The sequence below is a fragment of the Rattus norvegicus genome, chromosome 5 (assembly GCF_036323735.1).
Source record: "Rattus norvegicus strain BN/NHsdMcwi chromosome 5, GRCr8, whole genome shotgun sequence".
Lineage (NCBI taxonomy): Eukaryota > Metazoa > Chordata > Mammalia > Rodentia > Muridae > Rattus > Rattus norvegicus.
The window spans coordinates 62,040,673-62,056,456 of NC_086023.1; the positions used below are offsets into that span (position 1 = coordinate 62,040,673).

The window sequence follows — 15,784 nt, forward strand, 5'->3', positions numbered from 1 at the left end:
AACCACAGTGCTTCAAACTGTGTGTTAGGAACATGTTCTGTGTGTGTTCAAACATGTCTGTGTGCTTCATGATGCTGGGTTTGTCTTCCCTGCTATCAGTGAAAGCACAGAATGACCAAAGACCAACAAGGCAGAGGCCGGGACAAACGGGATAATAGAACAGTTTGGGAAGAGGTCAGTGAATCCAGACAACCTCTTGCCAAAGGGTTCTCTGGTACAACAAGCCCTGCCTAAGGTGAGGCATCTGCTCATCTTGAGAGAAGAGACTGACTTGGTGAACACTTCCACAGATCTTAGATACATACGAACATTCACATTGTTCTTTTATTCCACTTTGGTGACTGCCCCTGTTTTCCGTCAGATGCATCCAACTCAGGAGCTAGGGCTCAGGCTCCAGGTGATTCTCAGTTATAAAATAATAAAGTCCCAGAGTTGAGCAGTCTCTGGTTACAGCGTGGTTTAAGAGCTGTGTCAGTTGCCTGTAGAATATATCCAGCACCAGTACAGGTCAGGCTGGATTAGTCCCCAGCTCTCTCCATGGCCAGGTGCCAACATGCACAGCCTGGGCTACCTCTGCTGTGCCAGAACTAGTTTTTTGAACCAGGAACTCACAGCACCATCCACTCGCATCACCAACGCTATGCCCAGGAGAAGTCCCACACTGCTCACGATGAAACCTATGGCTTCAAAAATAAACCTGTGGAGAAGGTGGAGTATTTCAGGACACAAACAATAGGTCTAATGCCTTTCTCTAAAAAGGCAAAACACTGTGAACCTAGGACGTCCATAGTTTCCTCCCAAGTGAACCCACTTACTTGGGAGCAAACACCTTCCAGACCATGAGATGCCTGCGGAGGATGGAAGCTGCCAAGGCACAGGCTAGAATCTGAGGGAAGAGAGGAGGGGCTGTGACTTGGAGGAAGCAAGGCAAAGGAGGAATTGCTATAGAGCCTGGCAAGAGATAAGAGGAGGAAGAACAGGAGAAAGAGGAGGAGGAGGAAGAAGAGGAGGGAGAGGAGGGAGAAGAGGAGGGAGAGGAGGGAGAAGAGGAGGGAGAGGAGGGAGAAGAGGAGGGAGAGGAGGAGGGAGAGGAGGAAGGAAAGGAGGGAGAGGAAGGAGAGGAAGAGGGAGAAGAGGGAGAGGAGGGAGAAGAGGGAGAGGAGGAGGGAGAGGAGGAGGGAGAAGAGGAGGGAGAGGAGGGAGAAGAGGAGGGAGAAGAGGAGGGAGAGGAGGAAGGAAAGGAGGGAGAGGAAGGAGAGGAAGAGGGAGAGGAGGGAGAGGAGGAGGGAGAGGAGGGAGAAGAGGGAGAGGAGGGAGAAGAGGAGGGAGGAAGAGGGAGAGGAGGAGGGAGAGGAGGAGGGAGAGGAGGAAGGAAAGGAGGGAGAGGAAGGAGAGGAAGAGGGAGAGGAGGGAGAAGAGGGAGAAGAGGGAGAGGAGGAAGGAAAGGAGGGAGAGGAGGGAGGGGAGGAGGGAGAGGAGGGAGAGGAGGAAGGAAAGGAGGAGGGAGAGGAGGGAGAGGAGGAGAAGGAGAACAATGTATGCACTGGAAACACTTGGCATAGGAGTCAGGCAGTGCAGTGCTTGTCCTGATCCAAGCCCTGACTCTTGTGAAGGCAGGCAGCTCACTACCCATCTGTAATGCTGACAGTCAGACTCTGCCCTCTAGCACGGGAAGCCGTCTGTCTGTAACACACCTTCTGCCTCTGGTCCACAGGTTAGAAAAGAATTCCAGCCATAATAACCTCAGCTTTCCCAGCATCTGTAATGGAACTAACAGGGCCCAGAGCGCCACTGCAGAGGAGAGATGATCCAGGATTGGAGTAAGAGGACCCAGGCCGGGTCTCAAACCTGTCATCTGAGGTCTCAGTTTGAGCAAGCGCTTCCTTTTTTCTGAACCTCTATCAAGGGCCTTCCCCAAGTATTGGAAACTAAGAAAAAGTGTACAGCGCACTTGGGGAGAGGTCACTAGCTCTGTTGTCTCTCCCATGCACCCACCTGTGCTCCAAGGACAAAGAGGTACTTGAGGCCCAGCTGCAACAGGGCAGCATTGAAGTGATGAGGGGCATCCCGGAGGCGCATCTCCATCAGTGGCTCCTCTTGCTCCTCCTCAGGTCTGACTCTGGCCTCGGACTCACTTCCTGGGAGTGACTGCCTCTTCTTTGGCCCTTGACGCTCACACAGGAAAGGCCAGAGCAGGAGCAGTGGGCAACCTACTGCCTCCGGGGAGGACAGGGCTGATATCAAGGGAGGATCTTGGGGCCAATCCATCCTGGTCCCCAACCACCCTTAGGTAGCTTAGGCTGTAAAGAACTTAGGGCCATGGGACTGCAAAGAGCCAACAGATCTTCCCCTCCAGAGCCAACATTCTCCTTTCTTCCCACAATGCAGGAGTAAACAGAAGTCAGGAAGGGCAAGCAGAGAGGTACCTGCAAAGAGGAGGTGGGAGGCAAAGGTGTTAGCTCCCACCAGCAAGGCAGGCAACCAAGTGGAAGAGCCGTGACCATCTGGGAAGCCCACGAAGGCCGCATGCCAATGGATGGCTGAAAAGACAGGCTGGTGGCCTGTAGAGTAGAAGGTCTGGGTAGCCAAAAGGACCCAAGCCGAGACTGCCTGCCACATCACAGTAAAAGGACCTAGAAGAAAAGATAGCATCTTTACAACTCCATCCCATTCCCCAACTGACGGCTACCGTGCTGGGACCATCCACACCCAGTACTTGAGCAGGTCTATATACTGTCATGTGCTACCCCAAACTTCCCTACAGCCAATACTGCTGATCTAATCCCCTCCCTACTGCAAATTTTAGCACCAAACCCAGGGCTCAATCTCGTTTTCACAGAGCTCACTCCGTGATGACATATTCACAATGTATCACTTTTGTAACTGAAACAGTCAAGGAACGAGCTCACGGAGAGAAAGCATTTCTCTAAGAAATGAGTCCTGAAGTTCTCCTGGGGGCAGGGGAATTAGCATGGTGAAAGCAGATAAGGGAAGTCATCCCCAACTGGAGGGACATGCCACCTCCTGGTAAGAAACCACTCCCTAAGACCAGACGCCTCAGGGTGAAGGTCTGTTTACCTGGAGTGGCGACTGGTGTCCCAGCAGCAAGCAGATGCAGGAGAAGGAAACTCTGCAGAAACAGCAGCAGGAACACGAGGCTGACGCGCTCTACGTGCAACAGCAGAAGTGGGAAGGCCAAGAGGATGAGGGCTGTGACCATAGCAGCTGAGTAGACACTTCCTAACTGGTATGCAGCCACGGTTATGGGGCCCTGAGCTCTAGTCCTCTCGAGCCGGCCCTGGAACTCCTCCTGCATGTGGCGGTAGATTTGTGGGACCACGTAATCTAGGTCAGCCTGAGAAGTAGGGGGACCTGAGAAGGGAGTGAGGATAGTCCTGGTCCTTGAAGTAGCGGCCCCAGCCTTCACCAGCACTGTCACAGGTCTCCATAGCAGCAGCATGAGCCCCGAGGCAGCCAGCCCCATCACAGCCCGAGGCAGCACAGCGGATGCCCCGGCAACCAGGGCCCGGAGGCGCGGTGGTACTTCCTCTGCTCCTGAGGCCAATGCCCAGTAGGCAGCCGTGCCCAGTACCATGAGAGGCAACCCCCAGCGCACAAAGAGCACAGGGGGCTCAGGACTCTTGAGATTACCATAGCGGCGAAGCCACAATCTCACAGCAGCTAACAGGGCCACCAGCGCACCCACACAAGCTCCGTACCACAAATTCTTGGCTCGACCTCCCACCATAGATGCCAGAGGACTCAGCCAGGGAGAGGAGCGGCAAGCAGGTGTCTCTTCGGGGCAGCGGTGAAAAAGCCCAGCTAGCCTTGTAAATAAAAGCAGCCCAATTCCAAGCAGCAGGGCATGGGTGCCACTGTGCCGTGGTGGGGCTGTTGGGGCAGAAGAGCCAAGGCGGGATGTTGTGAGCAGTTTGGGTGGTAGTAGCTGACCCTCCCAGTGAAGCTGAGCAACCAGGAAGAGAATGAGAGAGCCCAGAAGGAAGGGGGTGGCCCTGGCCTCAGCAACAACGAAGCTATCAGAGAAGAAGGTGGCCAATCGGATGAGTAGTAGGGCTAGGACAGGTCTGGGAACCGGAAGTAGGGGAGCCAGGGGCCTCTTAGAACCCCAGCTAAGCCAAGCTTTCCACAGAAAAGGAAGGAGTGAACCGGCTGCAGCCACAGCCCCCAGAACCACTGGGTCTAGCTTTGATCCAGTAGTTACAGAGACTCCAGCATACAGTAGGGTCCAAGTTAGGCCCCAGGCTACAGGTATTAGCAGTAGTGGACGGAAGAGAAAACCTGGGGCTACTGCCAACTGGGATGCAAGCAGGCAAAGAAGGCAGGCGGCAGCCAAGAGGGCAGCACCCCCTGCCATTCGGACCAGAGAGAAGCGGGCCCAAGACTCGATGCATACAGCCCGAGCTCCCCGCAGGAACTGCTGGAAGTCAGCAGTCAACGAGCTCAGCGCTGCCTCGGCCTCTCGGGGATGCTGCAGAAGGTGCTGGTAACGCGCAGAGGCCTTGGAGAAGAGCTCCTGCAGCCGACGAAGCTCTTTAACGTGGAGATCCTGAGTCGCAGCTGAGTAGGTATGAAGAAACCGGGACACCTGGCAGGGAAGGTCAGAGACACAAAACGGGGCAGAGGTCAGGACAGATGTCATGCAAGAGGGACCTGGAAACGTGGGGCTCAAATTCTATCCAAGATGGGGGAAGGAAGGCTAACGGAAGAAAGGCATTTGGACGAGAACAAATGACTTTGGATAAATGACATGGGCAAGAACAAAGACGACAACAGGGTCATGCTTGTCCTCTGTCACCCAGAAGTCTAATCCTTCCACCTACCTGCTGGGCATTGATGTAGAGAGCCGAGACTTGAGCTAGAGCAGGGGAATCAGGGTGGGAGGCGTCCCCATCCCCACGGCTGCTGCCGCCACCACTGCCACCTGAGAATAGCTCAGCCATCACTTCCCCAATGTTCCCAAACGGGATGGGCAGGCCTAGCAGCAGTGCCAGGGTGGGTACAAGGCTGATCTGAGGAATAACCTCGGGCTCCTAGAAGGAAAGGTCAAGGGTCAACAGCCTCACCAGGCCTAGGTAAGAGTAGTAGGAGGGAGGGTCTGGATCGATGGTCCAGCAGGTGAGACCACTTGCTGCATAAGCATAAAGACTTGAGTGTGGCTCACTGGACCCATGTGAATAAAACTGGCTGTGATCATGCACTCCTAAAGCTTGGTGCCATGGTGGGCAGAGACAGGAGGATGTCTGACCTCCAGGCTAGCTGCAGGTTCAGTGAGAGACGCTATCTCAGGAAAATAAGGTGGAGAGTGCTGGAGAACACAATATCCTCTGTCTCCTTGCACATACACACACACACACACACACACACACACACACACACACACACACACGAGTGTGCATACCAGCACACACATGTGCAATTACCTCATATGTACATCACACACACACAAATAAAAATAAATGAGAGTGGGGCCAGATGATGGTTTGGAGAGCTTACAAGGGGCGTCACAATGTAGGGAGAGCAGGAGAGGTACAACCCAGGCCTTACCTCGGGTGGGACACTAGGGAAGAGGACTGTGGGGCTGTACAGGAAAAGTGCAGCTGACACCTCCAGCTCACTGTCCCCTCCATGATCCCCATTCATGGTCATCCCATGGTCACCAGCTACCACCAACAGTGTGTCATTCTCCAGGCGTTCTATCAGACCCCTAGGGGGGGGTCAAGAACACGTTTCAGAGGGCAGGGGGAAATAAAGATTCTTCACAGGGGCCCATTCACCCCCACCATTGACTTCCATTACCAGGGTATAAACTTCTGTCAAAAAAAGACACCTCTTCAGCCATAACCCTATAGCCCAGAGCTGCATACTGAGTTATTCAAAATGCATGGTGTTCCTAGGTTTTGGGGAAAAGCCTAGATCAAGTATTTCAGAGCTGCTGGGCAGTGGAGGACAGTGGTGGCACAAGCCCTTAATCCCAGCACTTGGGAATCAGTGGCAGGTGACTCTCTGAGTTCAAGGCCAGCCTGGTCTACAAAGCGGGCTCTAGGACAGCCAGAGCTACACAGAGAAACCCTGTCTCTAAAAACAGGGAAAAAAAAATCAGAGTCAAGCGCAGTGTATGCCTTTAATCCCGACACTGGAAGCAGAGGCAGGTAGATTTCTATGAGTTGGACTCCAGCCTGGTCTGGTTTATTCTGCAAGTTCCTGGTCAACCAAAGCTACAGGAGACCCTGTCTCAAAATACATACACACATAGAATTCATCCAGGCTCCACACAGGATTTTTTCTCCCCCTCATGGAATCCCATGTCCTGAGATTCTCAACTACAAACCATTCCCCAGCCAGCACCCCACACTCACTGTATCACCTGGTCCATCTGGCTAAGTTTCTTGGCCATTTCAGGGTGGTGAGGGCCATGCTTATGACCACAATGATCCACACCCAGGAAGTGAGCAATCAGCACATCCCAGGCGCCGCTGTCCACTGCGGAGGGAGAATACGGAGCACAGGGCAGTAAAGCCTCACCCCAGTCGGGCCGCCCAGCGGTACAAGCCCAGTCTGCCGTCAGTGTCCACAGACTAAAGGGACCCTCCCCAACTCCCAGGGTCAGTGAGGGACTGAGTGATCTTTGTCACTCACTGGTAGGATAGAGGTGCTCTAAGATGCCATTATCCACTGTGTGTAGGTCTCTGACATTGAAGGATGAGAAGAAGAAAGCTTGGGAAAATGCTCCAGGGAAAAGGTCTTTCCAGGTATCATCTCCCATGAAGACTACACGCTTTCCTGTAGAGACAAGAGGGGAGTCGGAGCATATCTTGTTCATGTGAGGACCAGATATATATATATACATACATATATATATATATATACATATATATATATATGGAGAGCTTGCCACCAAGCCTAGCAACTTGAGTTCAATACTCAGAACCCACAGGGTGGAAGGAGAAAAATCAACTTTCAAAGTTGTCTTCTTACCTCCACAAGTGTACCATGTCATGTGCCCTCGCTCACACCCATAAGCTCTGTGTGTGTGTGTGTGTGTGTGTGTGTGTACACATCCAACAGAAATCCCAACCACACATCCCAAAGCACAGGAATCCATTCAGCACCACCTACAATTTCCCCCCAAGAAGCTTTCTCTGATAGCCACATTTCCCCTGCTGCTCCCATCCCTGCAAAACGACATGCTACTGCTCTCTCCCTAGGGTAGCCGCTGACACGTATGTATGTATGTTTTGAGACAGGTCTCACTCTACAGACCAGGCTAATCTGGAACTCAGAGGCCCTCTTGCCTCTGCCTCTTGAGCGCTGGGGTTAAAGACAGATGCACCATGCGCTGCCCTTGACCCACTCTCTTCATAAGCAGTAAGTGAACGCAACTTGGATCCCTCTTTTCTCCATACCTGCAAGTTCCTGTCTTCACTCCTTCCTTAATTGGATGCCCCCAAGAGTTAAAAACAAACGTTTTGTGCAAATCAGAAGCTTCATCAAGGACAAGAATCTCTCCCTTTCCACAAGTAACGGTCCCATCTATCTCTACTCCCAGTTTCCCTACACCATAGCCAGATATACAGCTGGGTACCCGAAGTCCTGGCTCCCTAACTTCTAAAGGCCCAGGTACACCTAGCTGCAAAGGGGCCCATACTGACCTGCACTGGTGAGCTGCTTGATGAGATTATCTTCCACAATAGCATGGCTGGCGAAGTTACTGCCGGCATCAATAAAAGTCGGCAGCGAGCCAGTGGTGAGAGCCTTCAGACGCTGCATGGTGGTTGTGGGGGGATCCACCTGAGATTGGTACAGTCGAGCATGGTGGGGCTGAACCTCTAGGATCCTCTTCAAGGAACCTAATTTTCCCAGGAAAGGCACGGAGACGGGAGGTTCCCCAGGCACATGTGAGCACTGAGGCTGGGCAAAGTCAAATCGCAGAGCATCTATCAGCACCAAAACAACCCTGGAGAACCGGGAAGGCATCCAGCAAGCCCCAGGCTTTCCTTGGCTTCCCCAAGGCAGGGAACCGGGGCCTGGGGGCTCTTGGCAGCTGCTTTGATTGGTGAGTTCCAAACGGGTGAGAAGGAAGCCACTGGTGAAGAGTGCAATGCCAGCGTAAAAAAGAAAACAGACCCAGGCTAAGAAGAGGAGCACAGAGATCTTCTGCATCCTGGTAGAGAAGAGGAGAATGCTCATTGTGGTGCGAAGAATGGACCTTTTGGACCTCAAAACAGTGCCCAGCAACAATCATTTACTGCTATAAACTGCAGGACGTAAACAAATCAGAGCTAAGTCATTCCAGCTGTCTCTACCAGTCATCCCGTCTGAGGGAGAGAGGCTGAGACTCTGGATCTCAATCTGGAGCCCACCTAACGATTCAGGCTCTGGGGGTGAGCACAGGAACCTGTGCATAGCCAACTGGGAGATCTAATGCTGTCAGACCATAGTCTAGGAGGAAGACTATTCCAAATGGTAGGTGGATTGTTTTCTGACAGTTCATTTCAATGACTCTCTTCGGACTATTCTCAACATTCCCAGGGTGGCAATAGACAGCAATCACACGGATAACTGGATTGAGTAAACGGCGCCGCCTGGTGGGGACCAAGGAAACGACGGGGAGGAGTCATGCTCCGCTTCCGGGCGGCCAGGCTCAACAAAAAACCTGAGGAACGACGTCCCCAGGAACCCTGGTATAAAGCCCCTTGAGCTATGCTAGGATCCAGAAGTCCCGGCAACTGTCTCCTCCGGTGGGCACCCGGCCAACACCTGGACATGCTCACTCTGATGCTGGGCACCCCGGCAGCAAACTGAGGTACCCGTCCTAGGGGTGAAGGTAATAGAGGATTCTCGGGAGACCTTGGCTCACCTGGATTCGCGCCCGGAAGTGCGGCGGCAGTGCTTGCAGTCTGGCACCACAGAGGTGTGCATGCCTGACAGAGCGCCCTACCAGGAGATCTCTCGCCACCTACCGGCACCAGCGAGGAAGTTCGACAAGGAACTTGGGCTGAAAAGTTTGATAGGAGACTCAGTAACTCATAAATGGGGGCCGGGTACTAGTCTAGGAGAGGTGGAGGATGACGGGGTGTGTACAGAAACATGAAAGAAAAAAAGTTCAGGGACCACTGTCCATATTTTTAAAATATGCATTTATGCATATGTACGTTTGTACCAAATGCACTTAGTGCTCCAATTGCCTTTAGCCACTAAGCAGTCTCCAGATTCACTATCCATTTTTGTTTTTTCGACAAAAGGTGTGGGTGCTAGGAACTAAGCTTTGGTCTTCAGCAAGGGCAGTACATACTCACTGAGCCATCTTTCCAGCCCCAAGCTTCAAGTTCTTGCTGCTGTGATTTCCCTACCACGACGGACTGAAATTGTTTGTTCCTTTAGATGTTTTTGTCAAGAGCATTTTATCACAGCAACAAAAAAGACAAGCTAAGACACCAAGATAAATTAAAATGTGTCTTTAAAAATACATCTAAAGGGCTGGAGAGATGGCTCAGAGGTTAAGAACACTGACTGCTCTTCCAGAGGTTCTGAGTTCAATTCCCAGCAACCACATGGTGGCTCACAACCATCTGTAATGAGATCCAATGCCCTCTTCTGGTGCGTCTGACTGAGGACAACTACAGTGTTTCATATACCTAAAATAAATATAAAATAAATATTTTTTAAAAATTCTAAATAAAAGCCTATACATGAAGGTGGTGGTGGCAAACACCTTTGATCCCAATTGACAAGAGTTTATCTGCATTAGCATGCTCAAAAACCTGGGCTAAGCCAGCACCATCTTTAGAAAACCTGGTACAAGCGCACACATCTGGAATGACAGTACTTGGGAGGCAGAGACTGGAAGAACAATCAAGATCATCCATGACTCCACAGCTAGTCTGGGGCCAGCCTGGGTTACAGGAGACAAAAACGGTAACTAACTAAAAACCTAACATCAGTAGTGGCACATGCCTTTCATCCCAGCGCTCTGGAGGCAGAGGCAGGCGGATCTCTTTGAATTCGAGGCCAGCCTGGTCCACAGAGCTAGTTCTAGCCAAGACTACACTGAGAACCCTCTCTTGAAAAGCCAAACCAAACAATCAAAAACCCAGAAAATAGGGCTGGAGAGATGGCTCAGCGGTTAAGAGCACTGACTTCTCTTCTAGAGATCCCGAGTTCAATTTCCAGGAACCACATGGTGGCTCACAACCATCTGTAACGAGATCTGATGCCATCTTCTGGTGTATCTGAAGACAGCTACAGTGTACTTATATATAATAAATAAATCTTTAAAAAAAAAAAAAAAAAGGAAGTAACCCCAAAGCCCCAGACATAAAATGGGTAAGCTGGCTGAGTATGGTGGCCCTTGAGGTAAAGGCAGGTTAAGTCACACATATACAATTCTAGAAAACTACAGAATGGGTTATCTGTATGGTCTGTGAAATGTATCTCAGAAGGAAAAAACAACTTTTCTTAGTAAATGTGGGGCACCTACCTATAGGGGGTCCTACAAATTCACACTTATGGTCCCCTTTCCCTTTAAATACTTCTAGTTGCTGCTTCTTTGCTTCTGGTAACTGTTCCAGCCACAGCAGGTTCTTTGCTCTGGTGTTTATAAGCCGGATATGCCCTGCCTCTGGACATTTGTAAACAATGGACACCTTCATTTCTAGATCACCAAATGGGTCTGCTCCTCTCCTTCATCTCCAAGCTCAAGTTTAATCTTCAGTGAGGTTTCCTGGATGCTCACCTTATATCAGTCCTCTCGTCAGAGCACTGACTTAAAAATACTGGATCCAACTCAGGTCATTCGGCTTGCACAGCAAGAGGCTTTGCCCACAGACCCCCTTACCAGTCCTGCTTATGACGTTCTATCAGTCTCTGACTCTCTGTACCCCAACCTGACCGTGGACTCTGTGAAAGCAGACACCTCTGGGGTTCAATTTTGTTGCTGCTCCTTTGAAACAGGGTCTCACTAAGTACTTCAAGCTGGCCTTGAACTCACCATCCTTAGGCATGCATCACCATGGCCATCTCTTAACCTGCTTCTGTAAACCCTAGTAAATATCTTAGCAGTCTACACCCTCAGCCCTTTAGGACCACCAAACTACCATGCCAAGGCAGTCCTCTTCCCCATGGTCCCCAAATACGTGCAGCACTTAGCAGGAGGCACAGTCTGCAGCTGGCCGCTCAGCAGACACAGCTTAATCCCCTGTACAGCTAGGTTTCTTCTGAAGACAGGAGACTTCGCTTCACATGAAGTTAACCCTCATGGAGAATCAACTCCTCAAACCTACCTGGACATCCAAAGGAAACTCGAGTGATTTGCCTAACTTCATCCCCCAATCAAAGAGGACAGTTTCCAATTTGCCACTGGTGAGTTTATTACATGATTATTAAGTTCAAATAAAAAAATAAAAACTAAACTTTGGCCGGGAGGCTGGAGCCAGAATCTGAGAGTTCCCGGCCCTAACTCTGGCCGAGCCGTCTCTACTAACTGAGCTTGACTCTGCCCAGTTCTTCAATACTCGTGTCTGTAGTCTGGACATCTCTTCTGGCCTCGCTGGAGTTCTGCGCTCCGGGCACTGGGGCTTTGGTGAGAGCGCCATAGACACCCATGGCCTGGGGAGAAAGACGAGACAGAAGAGAGCCGTAAGAACACTATGCAGTTGTATCCAGAACCACGAAAAGAGGCTGTCTTTTCTTCTTTTTTTTTTCGGAGCTGGGGACCAAACCCAGGGCCTTGCGCTTGCAAGCGCTCTACCGCTGAACTAAATCCCCAACCCCGAGGCTGTCTTTTCTTTCTTCCCCTTCCTTCCTTCCTTTTATTTTTTAAAGATTTTATTTATTTCATGTATAGGAGTACACTGTAGCTGTCTTCAGACACACAAGAAGACAGCATCGGATCCCATCACAGATGGTTGTGAGCCACCATGTGGTTGCTGGGAATTGAACTCAGGACCTCTAGAAGAACAGTCAGTGCTCTTAACCGCTGAGCCATCTCTCTAGCCCCCTTCCTTTCTTTTTTGAGGCAAGGTTTCTCTGTGTAATCCTAGATGTCCTAGAACTCACTCTGTAGACCAGGGTGGCCTGGAACTCATGAAACTCCATTTGCCTGTGCCTCCTGGATCAAAGGTACATGCCACCAACACCTGGCTTTTTCTTTATCACTGTTCGTCTCTTTTTTTCTTTTCTTTTCTTGTGAGACAAGGTTGCATTGTGTAGCCTAACCGGCCTCTAACTTGTGAACTTCATCTCCTGAGCGCTGGTATTACAGGCATGCACCATCACATCCAGCCCCTTGGTTTTTCTTATCTTTCAAGCCTCAGTTTTCTAAGCCCTGCAAACAATGCTAAGAATCTTACATCAAACCATCAAAGCAGGGTGACTCCCAACCCTGACACAGGTGTCTGCAGGAGTGGCTGGAGACATTTCATCCTTAGCTCCTGACACTGTTACTGTAAGCTTATCTTCAAAGAGCTCTAACCTGAGCCACCATACTTGTCACATCGCTGGGATTGGAGGGCAGGAGGACGGTGTTGGAATCCTTGGCCAGTTTGGAGAAGGCGCTGACGTACTGCTCAGCCACAGTCAGTGAAGCTGCTGCGTCTCCATTCTGTAGTCACAGTGGGGAAAAAAAAATCAGAGGTCAGAGATTTAGGGAGAGAAGAGAAAAGAAAAGGGCTATACAAACCCTAATGTAAGCTCACACAATCTGGCTTAATGGAGCCACAATGTCAGGAACTTCCCACAAAGACAGAAGAAAGAAACCCTTCGACTGTCTATTCCCATCCCCCATCCCCACCATCCCCACAGCCTCTCACGTGTTGAGTCAGAGCCCCAGCCAGAATTCGAATGGCTTCAGCTTTAGCCTTGGCCTTGGCCAGAACTGCACTGGCTTCTCCTAAAAGAAAAAAATAAATAAATAAATAAAAACACAAGACATGGCAGTTTGACCCATGAAATCAGAGAAGCCCAAAGCTTCTGTACCAGCCCTTACCTTTAAAGCCCCATGCTCTGCTCCTCCCTCTGCCTCTACGATACCCGATGCTCACCTGCTGCCTGATTTATCTGTTCAGCCTTTTCTGCTTCCGAGGCCAGAATCTGGGCCTGTTTCTTCCCCTCTGCCACATTGATAGCTGACTCTCGTGTCCCTTCAGACTCTAGAACTGTGGCCCGCTTCCGCCGCTCTGCCTCTACCTGGAAGCCCCAATGACCCCCATCAAGAAGAAGCCAGGGGAAACTCTAACCAGGGCTTACAACTCTATCTACTACAGTAGGGGACTGTAGTTCCAACGGAACTAGAGTAACCAAATCCCTTTCCCCACCTGCATCTGCATGGACTCTTTGACTCGGGGTGGCACGTGGATATCCTTGATCTCATAACGCAAGCATCGGATACCCCAGCAGTCAGCAGCCTGGTTGATGGCGTCCACAATGTTGGCGTTCAGGGACTCACGTTCCTAGAGGAAAAGAAATGTGAGCAGCACAAGTCAATGTATCTATCAAGAGCCTAAACTGGGACGGTCGCTGGCTAGTCTTGTTCTGCAGAAGAGATCTGACGGTATGCGCCCTTAAGCCCCTACTCAGGTTCAAATCTGCTTACCCGAAAAACTTTGTCCAGAGAGAGTTTGCCAAGCTCTGATCTCATAGTCGTCTGAGCTAACTGGGTGACCGCATACTCGGGGTCTTCCACACCATAACTTGCCTGAAAGGGCAGGTATAGGGGAAGAACTGAAGCTGCAGGATTTTAAGCAGAGGCAATTCAGAAGGCTAGATAAAGCCAGGGCAGATACCTTGTAAGGATCCATAATGCGCAGATAAAGGACTCCATCTATTTGTAGAGTTACATTATCTGCAGGAGCAAAGAGAAGAGAAAAAGAGGGTGGTCAGGTCTCTAAGTCCCAACCGGCCCTTTCTCCTAAGCCTTGGACCTATAGCAACCACATCCTAATGCACTTTAGCACATCCCTGCCACCCCATATCTCTCACCAAGAGTTACAGCTGATTGCTCAGGCACGTTGATAACAATTTCCTTGAGACTCTGCACATACCGGATTCGGTCTAACACGGGGATGAGGACGTTCAAGCCCTGGGAAGAGGAGTCATTGATTCTCAGAATGTGAGAGTAATACACAGGAAATCTAAGTTAAGCTGGAGTAAGTAATGAGTTATGGATAGAACATGGAAACGCAATCCCTCCTACCAAGACATGTCCTCAAAGGCTGAGGTGTCACTGGTAGGGAAACCTAAGAGTCCAAGAACGAAAGACTAGGCCTCTGAACGTCAGCAGAATAGAAGTCAACAGGAACTGCTACCTTGAGGCAGGCAGGTAGGGCTAAGAGTATGGTAGCCCCAGGAATGAAGCCTGTGAGTTACTAAGTTAATAGGAAAGCAGGGAAACAAGGATGGTCAGGAGACTGGGCTCTGGTAGAACTGGTCCCTGCTAGGGTTGGTCCCTGTAGTTAAAAGTGCAGACAGGCCCCAAGGAAGTCCCACTCCCACAAGACGATTTGACTGGCTGAAGGTGGGCGAGAGGTTCTCACAGGTTCCAGGATCCGGTGGAATCTGCCCATTCGCTCCACCACCCAGGCCTCCTGCTGAGGCACAAACAGTATCACGGTGTTTCGGGGCAGTCCAGAGGAGGCGCGGCGCGGAATGCGGCCAGAAGCCTGCACGGAGCCCTGAAGAAAGACGAGAGTAGGCTGAGGACACGGCGCGGAACCCTAAATCCTTCTCCGGAAGGCATCTCCCTAAATCTCGACACCACCACCGTCAAGGATCCCGGAGAATGATTCACGTGGGGACCATGACCTGTGACCCCAGTCTGTCCCCAAAGTTAGAATCCCACTCCTTCCCAGCCGAAGACCTAGGTGATCTCTGTCCCGAGTCTCTGAAGAAGGTTGCTTCGTTCTCACCCTCAGCAAAAGGGCTCCAGTGCCCCGCGCCGCGCGCGCCAGCATTTCCCACAGCCTCAGCGACCTCCGGAACCAACGAGAGGTGGAGCAGAGCGGCCTCTCCTGAAGCCTAAACCCGAGCCCTTCCTTTGGCTGTTCCACTCCGCCCGACGTACTTCCGGCGTCTTATTCCACCCCTCAACCCCCGCCCCCACTAGTTGGCGAACGTCAAATCGTTCCCTGGGAAACGTAGACTTTGAAGAGAGAGCCCGAGAGTGCAAGTTTGTCCTGGTTCTCAAAAACTAAGAAGCTCCTAGGCGTTGTGGTACAAATTGAGTCAATATTCTGTCTGCAAGTGGTACAGAAACACCGCCCACCAAATTCAGTAGCCACAGCCGTGACTCAGTTTACCCTCCAGCTCCTGTGTAACTGCCCTCTTCTGTCACCATAACGACAATGGATTCGCGCTCCTTAGCGGGCCGTGGTTGCCATAGTGACATTCTTGGGTAGTCATACTGTTGTGCCCGTCTCCCACTGGGGACTGACCCCATTCCCGTTGTCATGGTAACCAGGAGGCCTAACTTTGCCTTACGACTGGGCGGAGATTTCTCCCTTCCCTCTTTCCCAAGGCATCAACAGCTCTTTTCATATTTTCTGAGCCAGAAACGGTCAGGCCTGTTCCCCTTACATACAGAGGGCAACAAAGATCCTCAACCTTTCATTTTTGTCTGGAACTTGTCACCTTGCTCAGGTCTCTGGCTCTCTCAAATACAAGCTTTAAGAGACCTGTATGTCACTCTCATCATCCTCATCATCCTCATCATTGTTTTACATATACAGACACTGAGGTTCTGAGAGGCTAAACTACAGAATCAGTGTGAACA

General features: G+C 51.0%; 2 protein-coding genes across 7 annotated transcripts; both read right to left on the reverse strand.

The window, feature by feature from the left end:
• Nucleotides 1-306: 306 nt before the first annotated feature.
• Pigo (phosphatidylinositol glycan anchor biosynthesis, class O) lies at nucleotides 307-11,395 on the reverse strand. 6 transcript variants are annotated; one of them, XM_039110982.1, is made up of 12 exons: nucleotides 11,301-11,395; nucleotides 8,879-9,016; nucleotides 7,671-8,182; nucleotides 6,658-6,801; nucleotides 6,378-6,501; nucleotides 5,566-5,725; nucleotides 4,842-5,051; nucleotides 3,079-4,606; nucleotides 2,427-2,633; nucleotides 1,996-2,234; nucleotides 816-886; nucleotides 307-697 (listed from the first exon to the last, which is right to left on the reverse strand). In XM_039110982.1, exons 2-12 carry the CDS (start codon nucleotides 8,938-8,940, stop codon nucleotides 568-570), a joined length of 3,387 nt encoding a protein of 1,128 aa, XP_038966910.1. In that variant the 5' UTR covers nucleotides 8,941-9,016; nucleotides 11,301-11,395; the 3' UTR covers nucleotides 307-567. The 6 variants fall into 6 exon arrangements, with proteins under 6 accessions (XP_038966910.1, XP_038966909.1, XP_233141.7 ...); XM_039110981.2 differs by lacking the exon at nucleotides 11,301-11,395 and having other exon boundaries at nucleotides 8,879-10,273; XM_233141.11 differs by lacking the exon at nucleotides 11,301-11,395 and having other exon boundaries at nucleotides 1,996-2,213; nucleotides 8,879-10,252.
• Nucleotides 11,370-14,967, reverse strand: Stoml2 (stomatin like 2). Its single transcript, NM_001031646.1, has 10 exons — nucleotides 14,922-14,967; nucleotides 14,550-14,687; nucleotides 13,996-14,095; nucleotides 13,800-13,858; nucleotides 13,610-13,711; nucleotides 13,332-13,466; nucleotides 13,059-13,203; nucleotides 12,828-12,907; nucleotides 12,491-12,619; nucleotides 11,370-11,625 (listed from the first exon to the last, which is right to left on the reverse strand). The coding sequence occupies exons 1-10, from the start codon at nucleotides 14,964-14,966 to the stop codon at nucleotides 11,497-11,499; spliced, it is 1,062 nt and encodes a 353-aa protein (NP_001026816.1). The 5' UTR covers nucleotide 14,967; the 3' UTR covers nucleotides 11,370-11,496.
• Nucleotides 14,968-15,784: the final 817 nt, after the last annotated feature.

Bases quoted from the DNA above. Each gene is read 5' to 3' on its own strand.
- Pigo (XM_039110982.1), bottom strand. From the start codon at position 8,940: ATGCACACCTCTGTGGTGCCAGACTGCAAGCACTGCCGCCGCACTTCC. The intron at 8,183-8,878 runs GTGAGCCAAGGT...CTTCTCTACCAG, and splicing joins ACTTCCGGGCGCGAATCCAG to GATGCAGAAGATCTCTGTGC. The intron at 6,802-7,670 runs GTCAGTATGGGC...TTGTCTCTACAG, and splicing joins CAAGCAGCTCACCAGTGCAG to GAAAGCGTGTAGTCTTCATG.
- Stoml2 (NM_001031646.1), bottom strand. From the start codon at position 14,966: ATGCTGGCGCGCGCGGCGCGGGGCACTGGAGCCCTTTTGCTGAGG. The intron at 14,096-14,549 runs GTGAGAACCTCT...TCCTCTTCCCAG, and splicing joins TCCACCGGATCCTGGAACCT to GGCTTGAACGTCCTCATCCC. The intron at 13,859-13,995 runs GTGAGAGATATG...TTGCTCCTGCAG, and splicing joins GCAATCAGCTGTAACTCTTG to ATAATGTAACTCTACAAATA.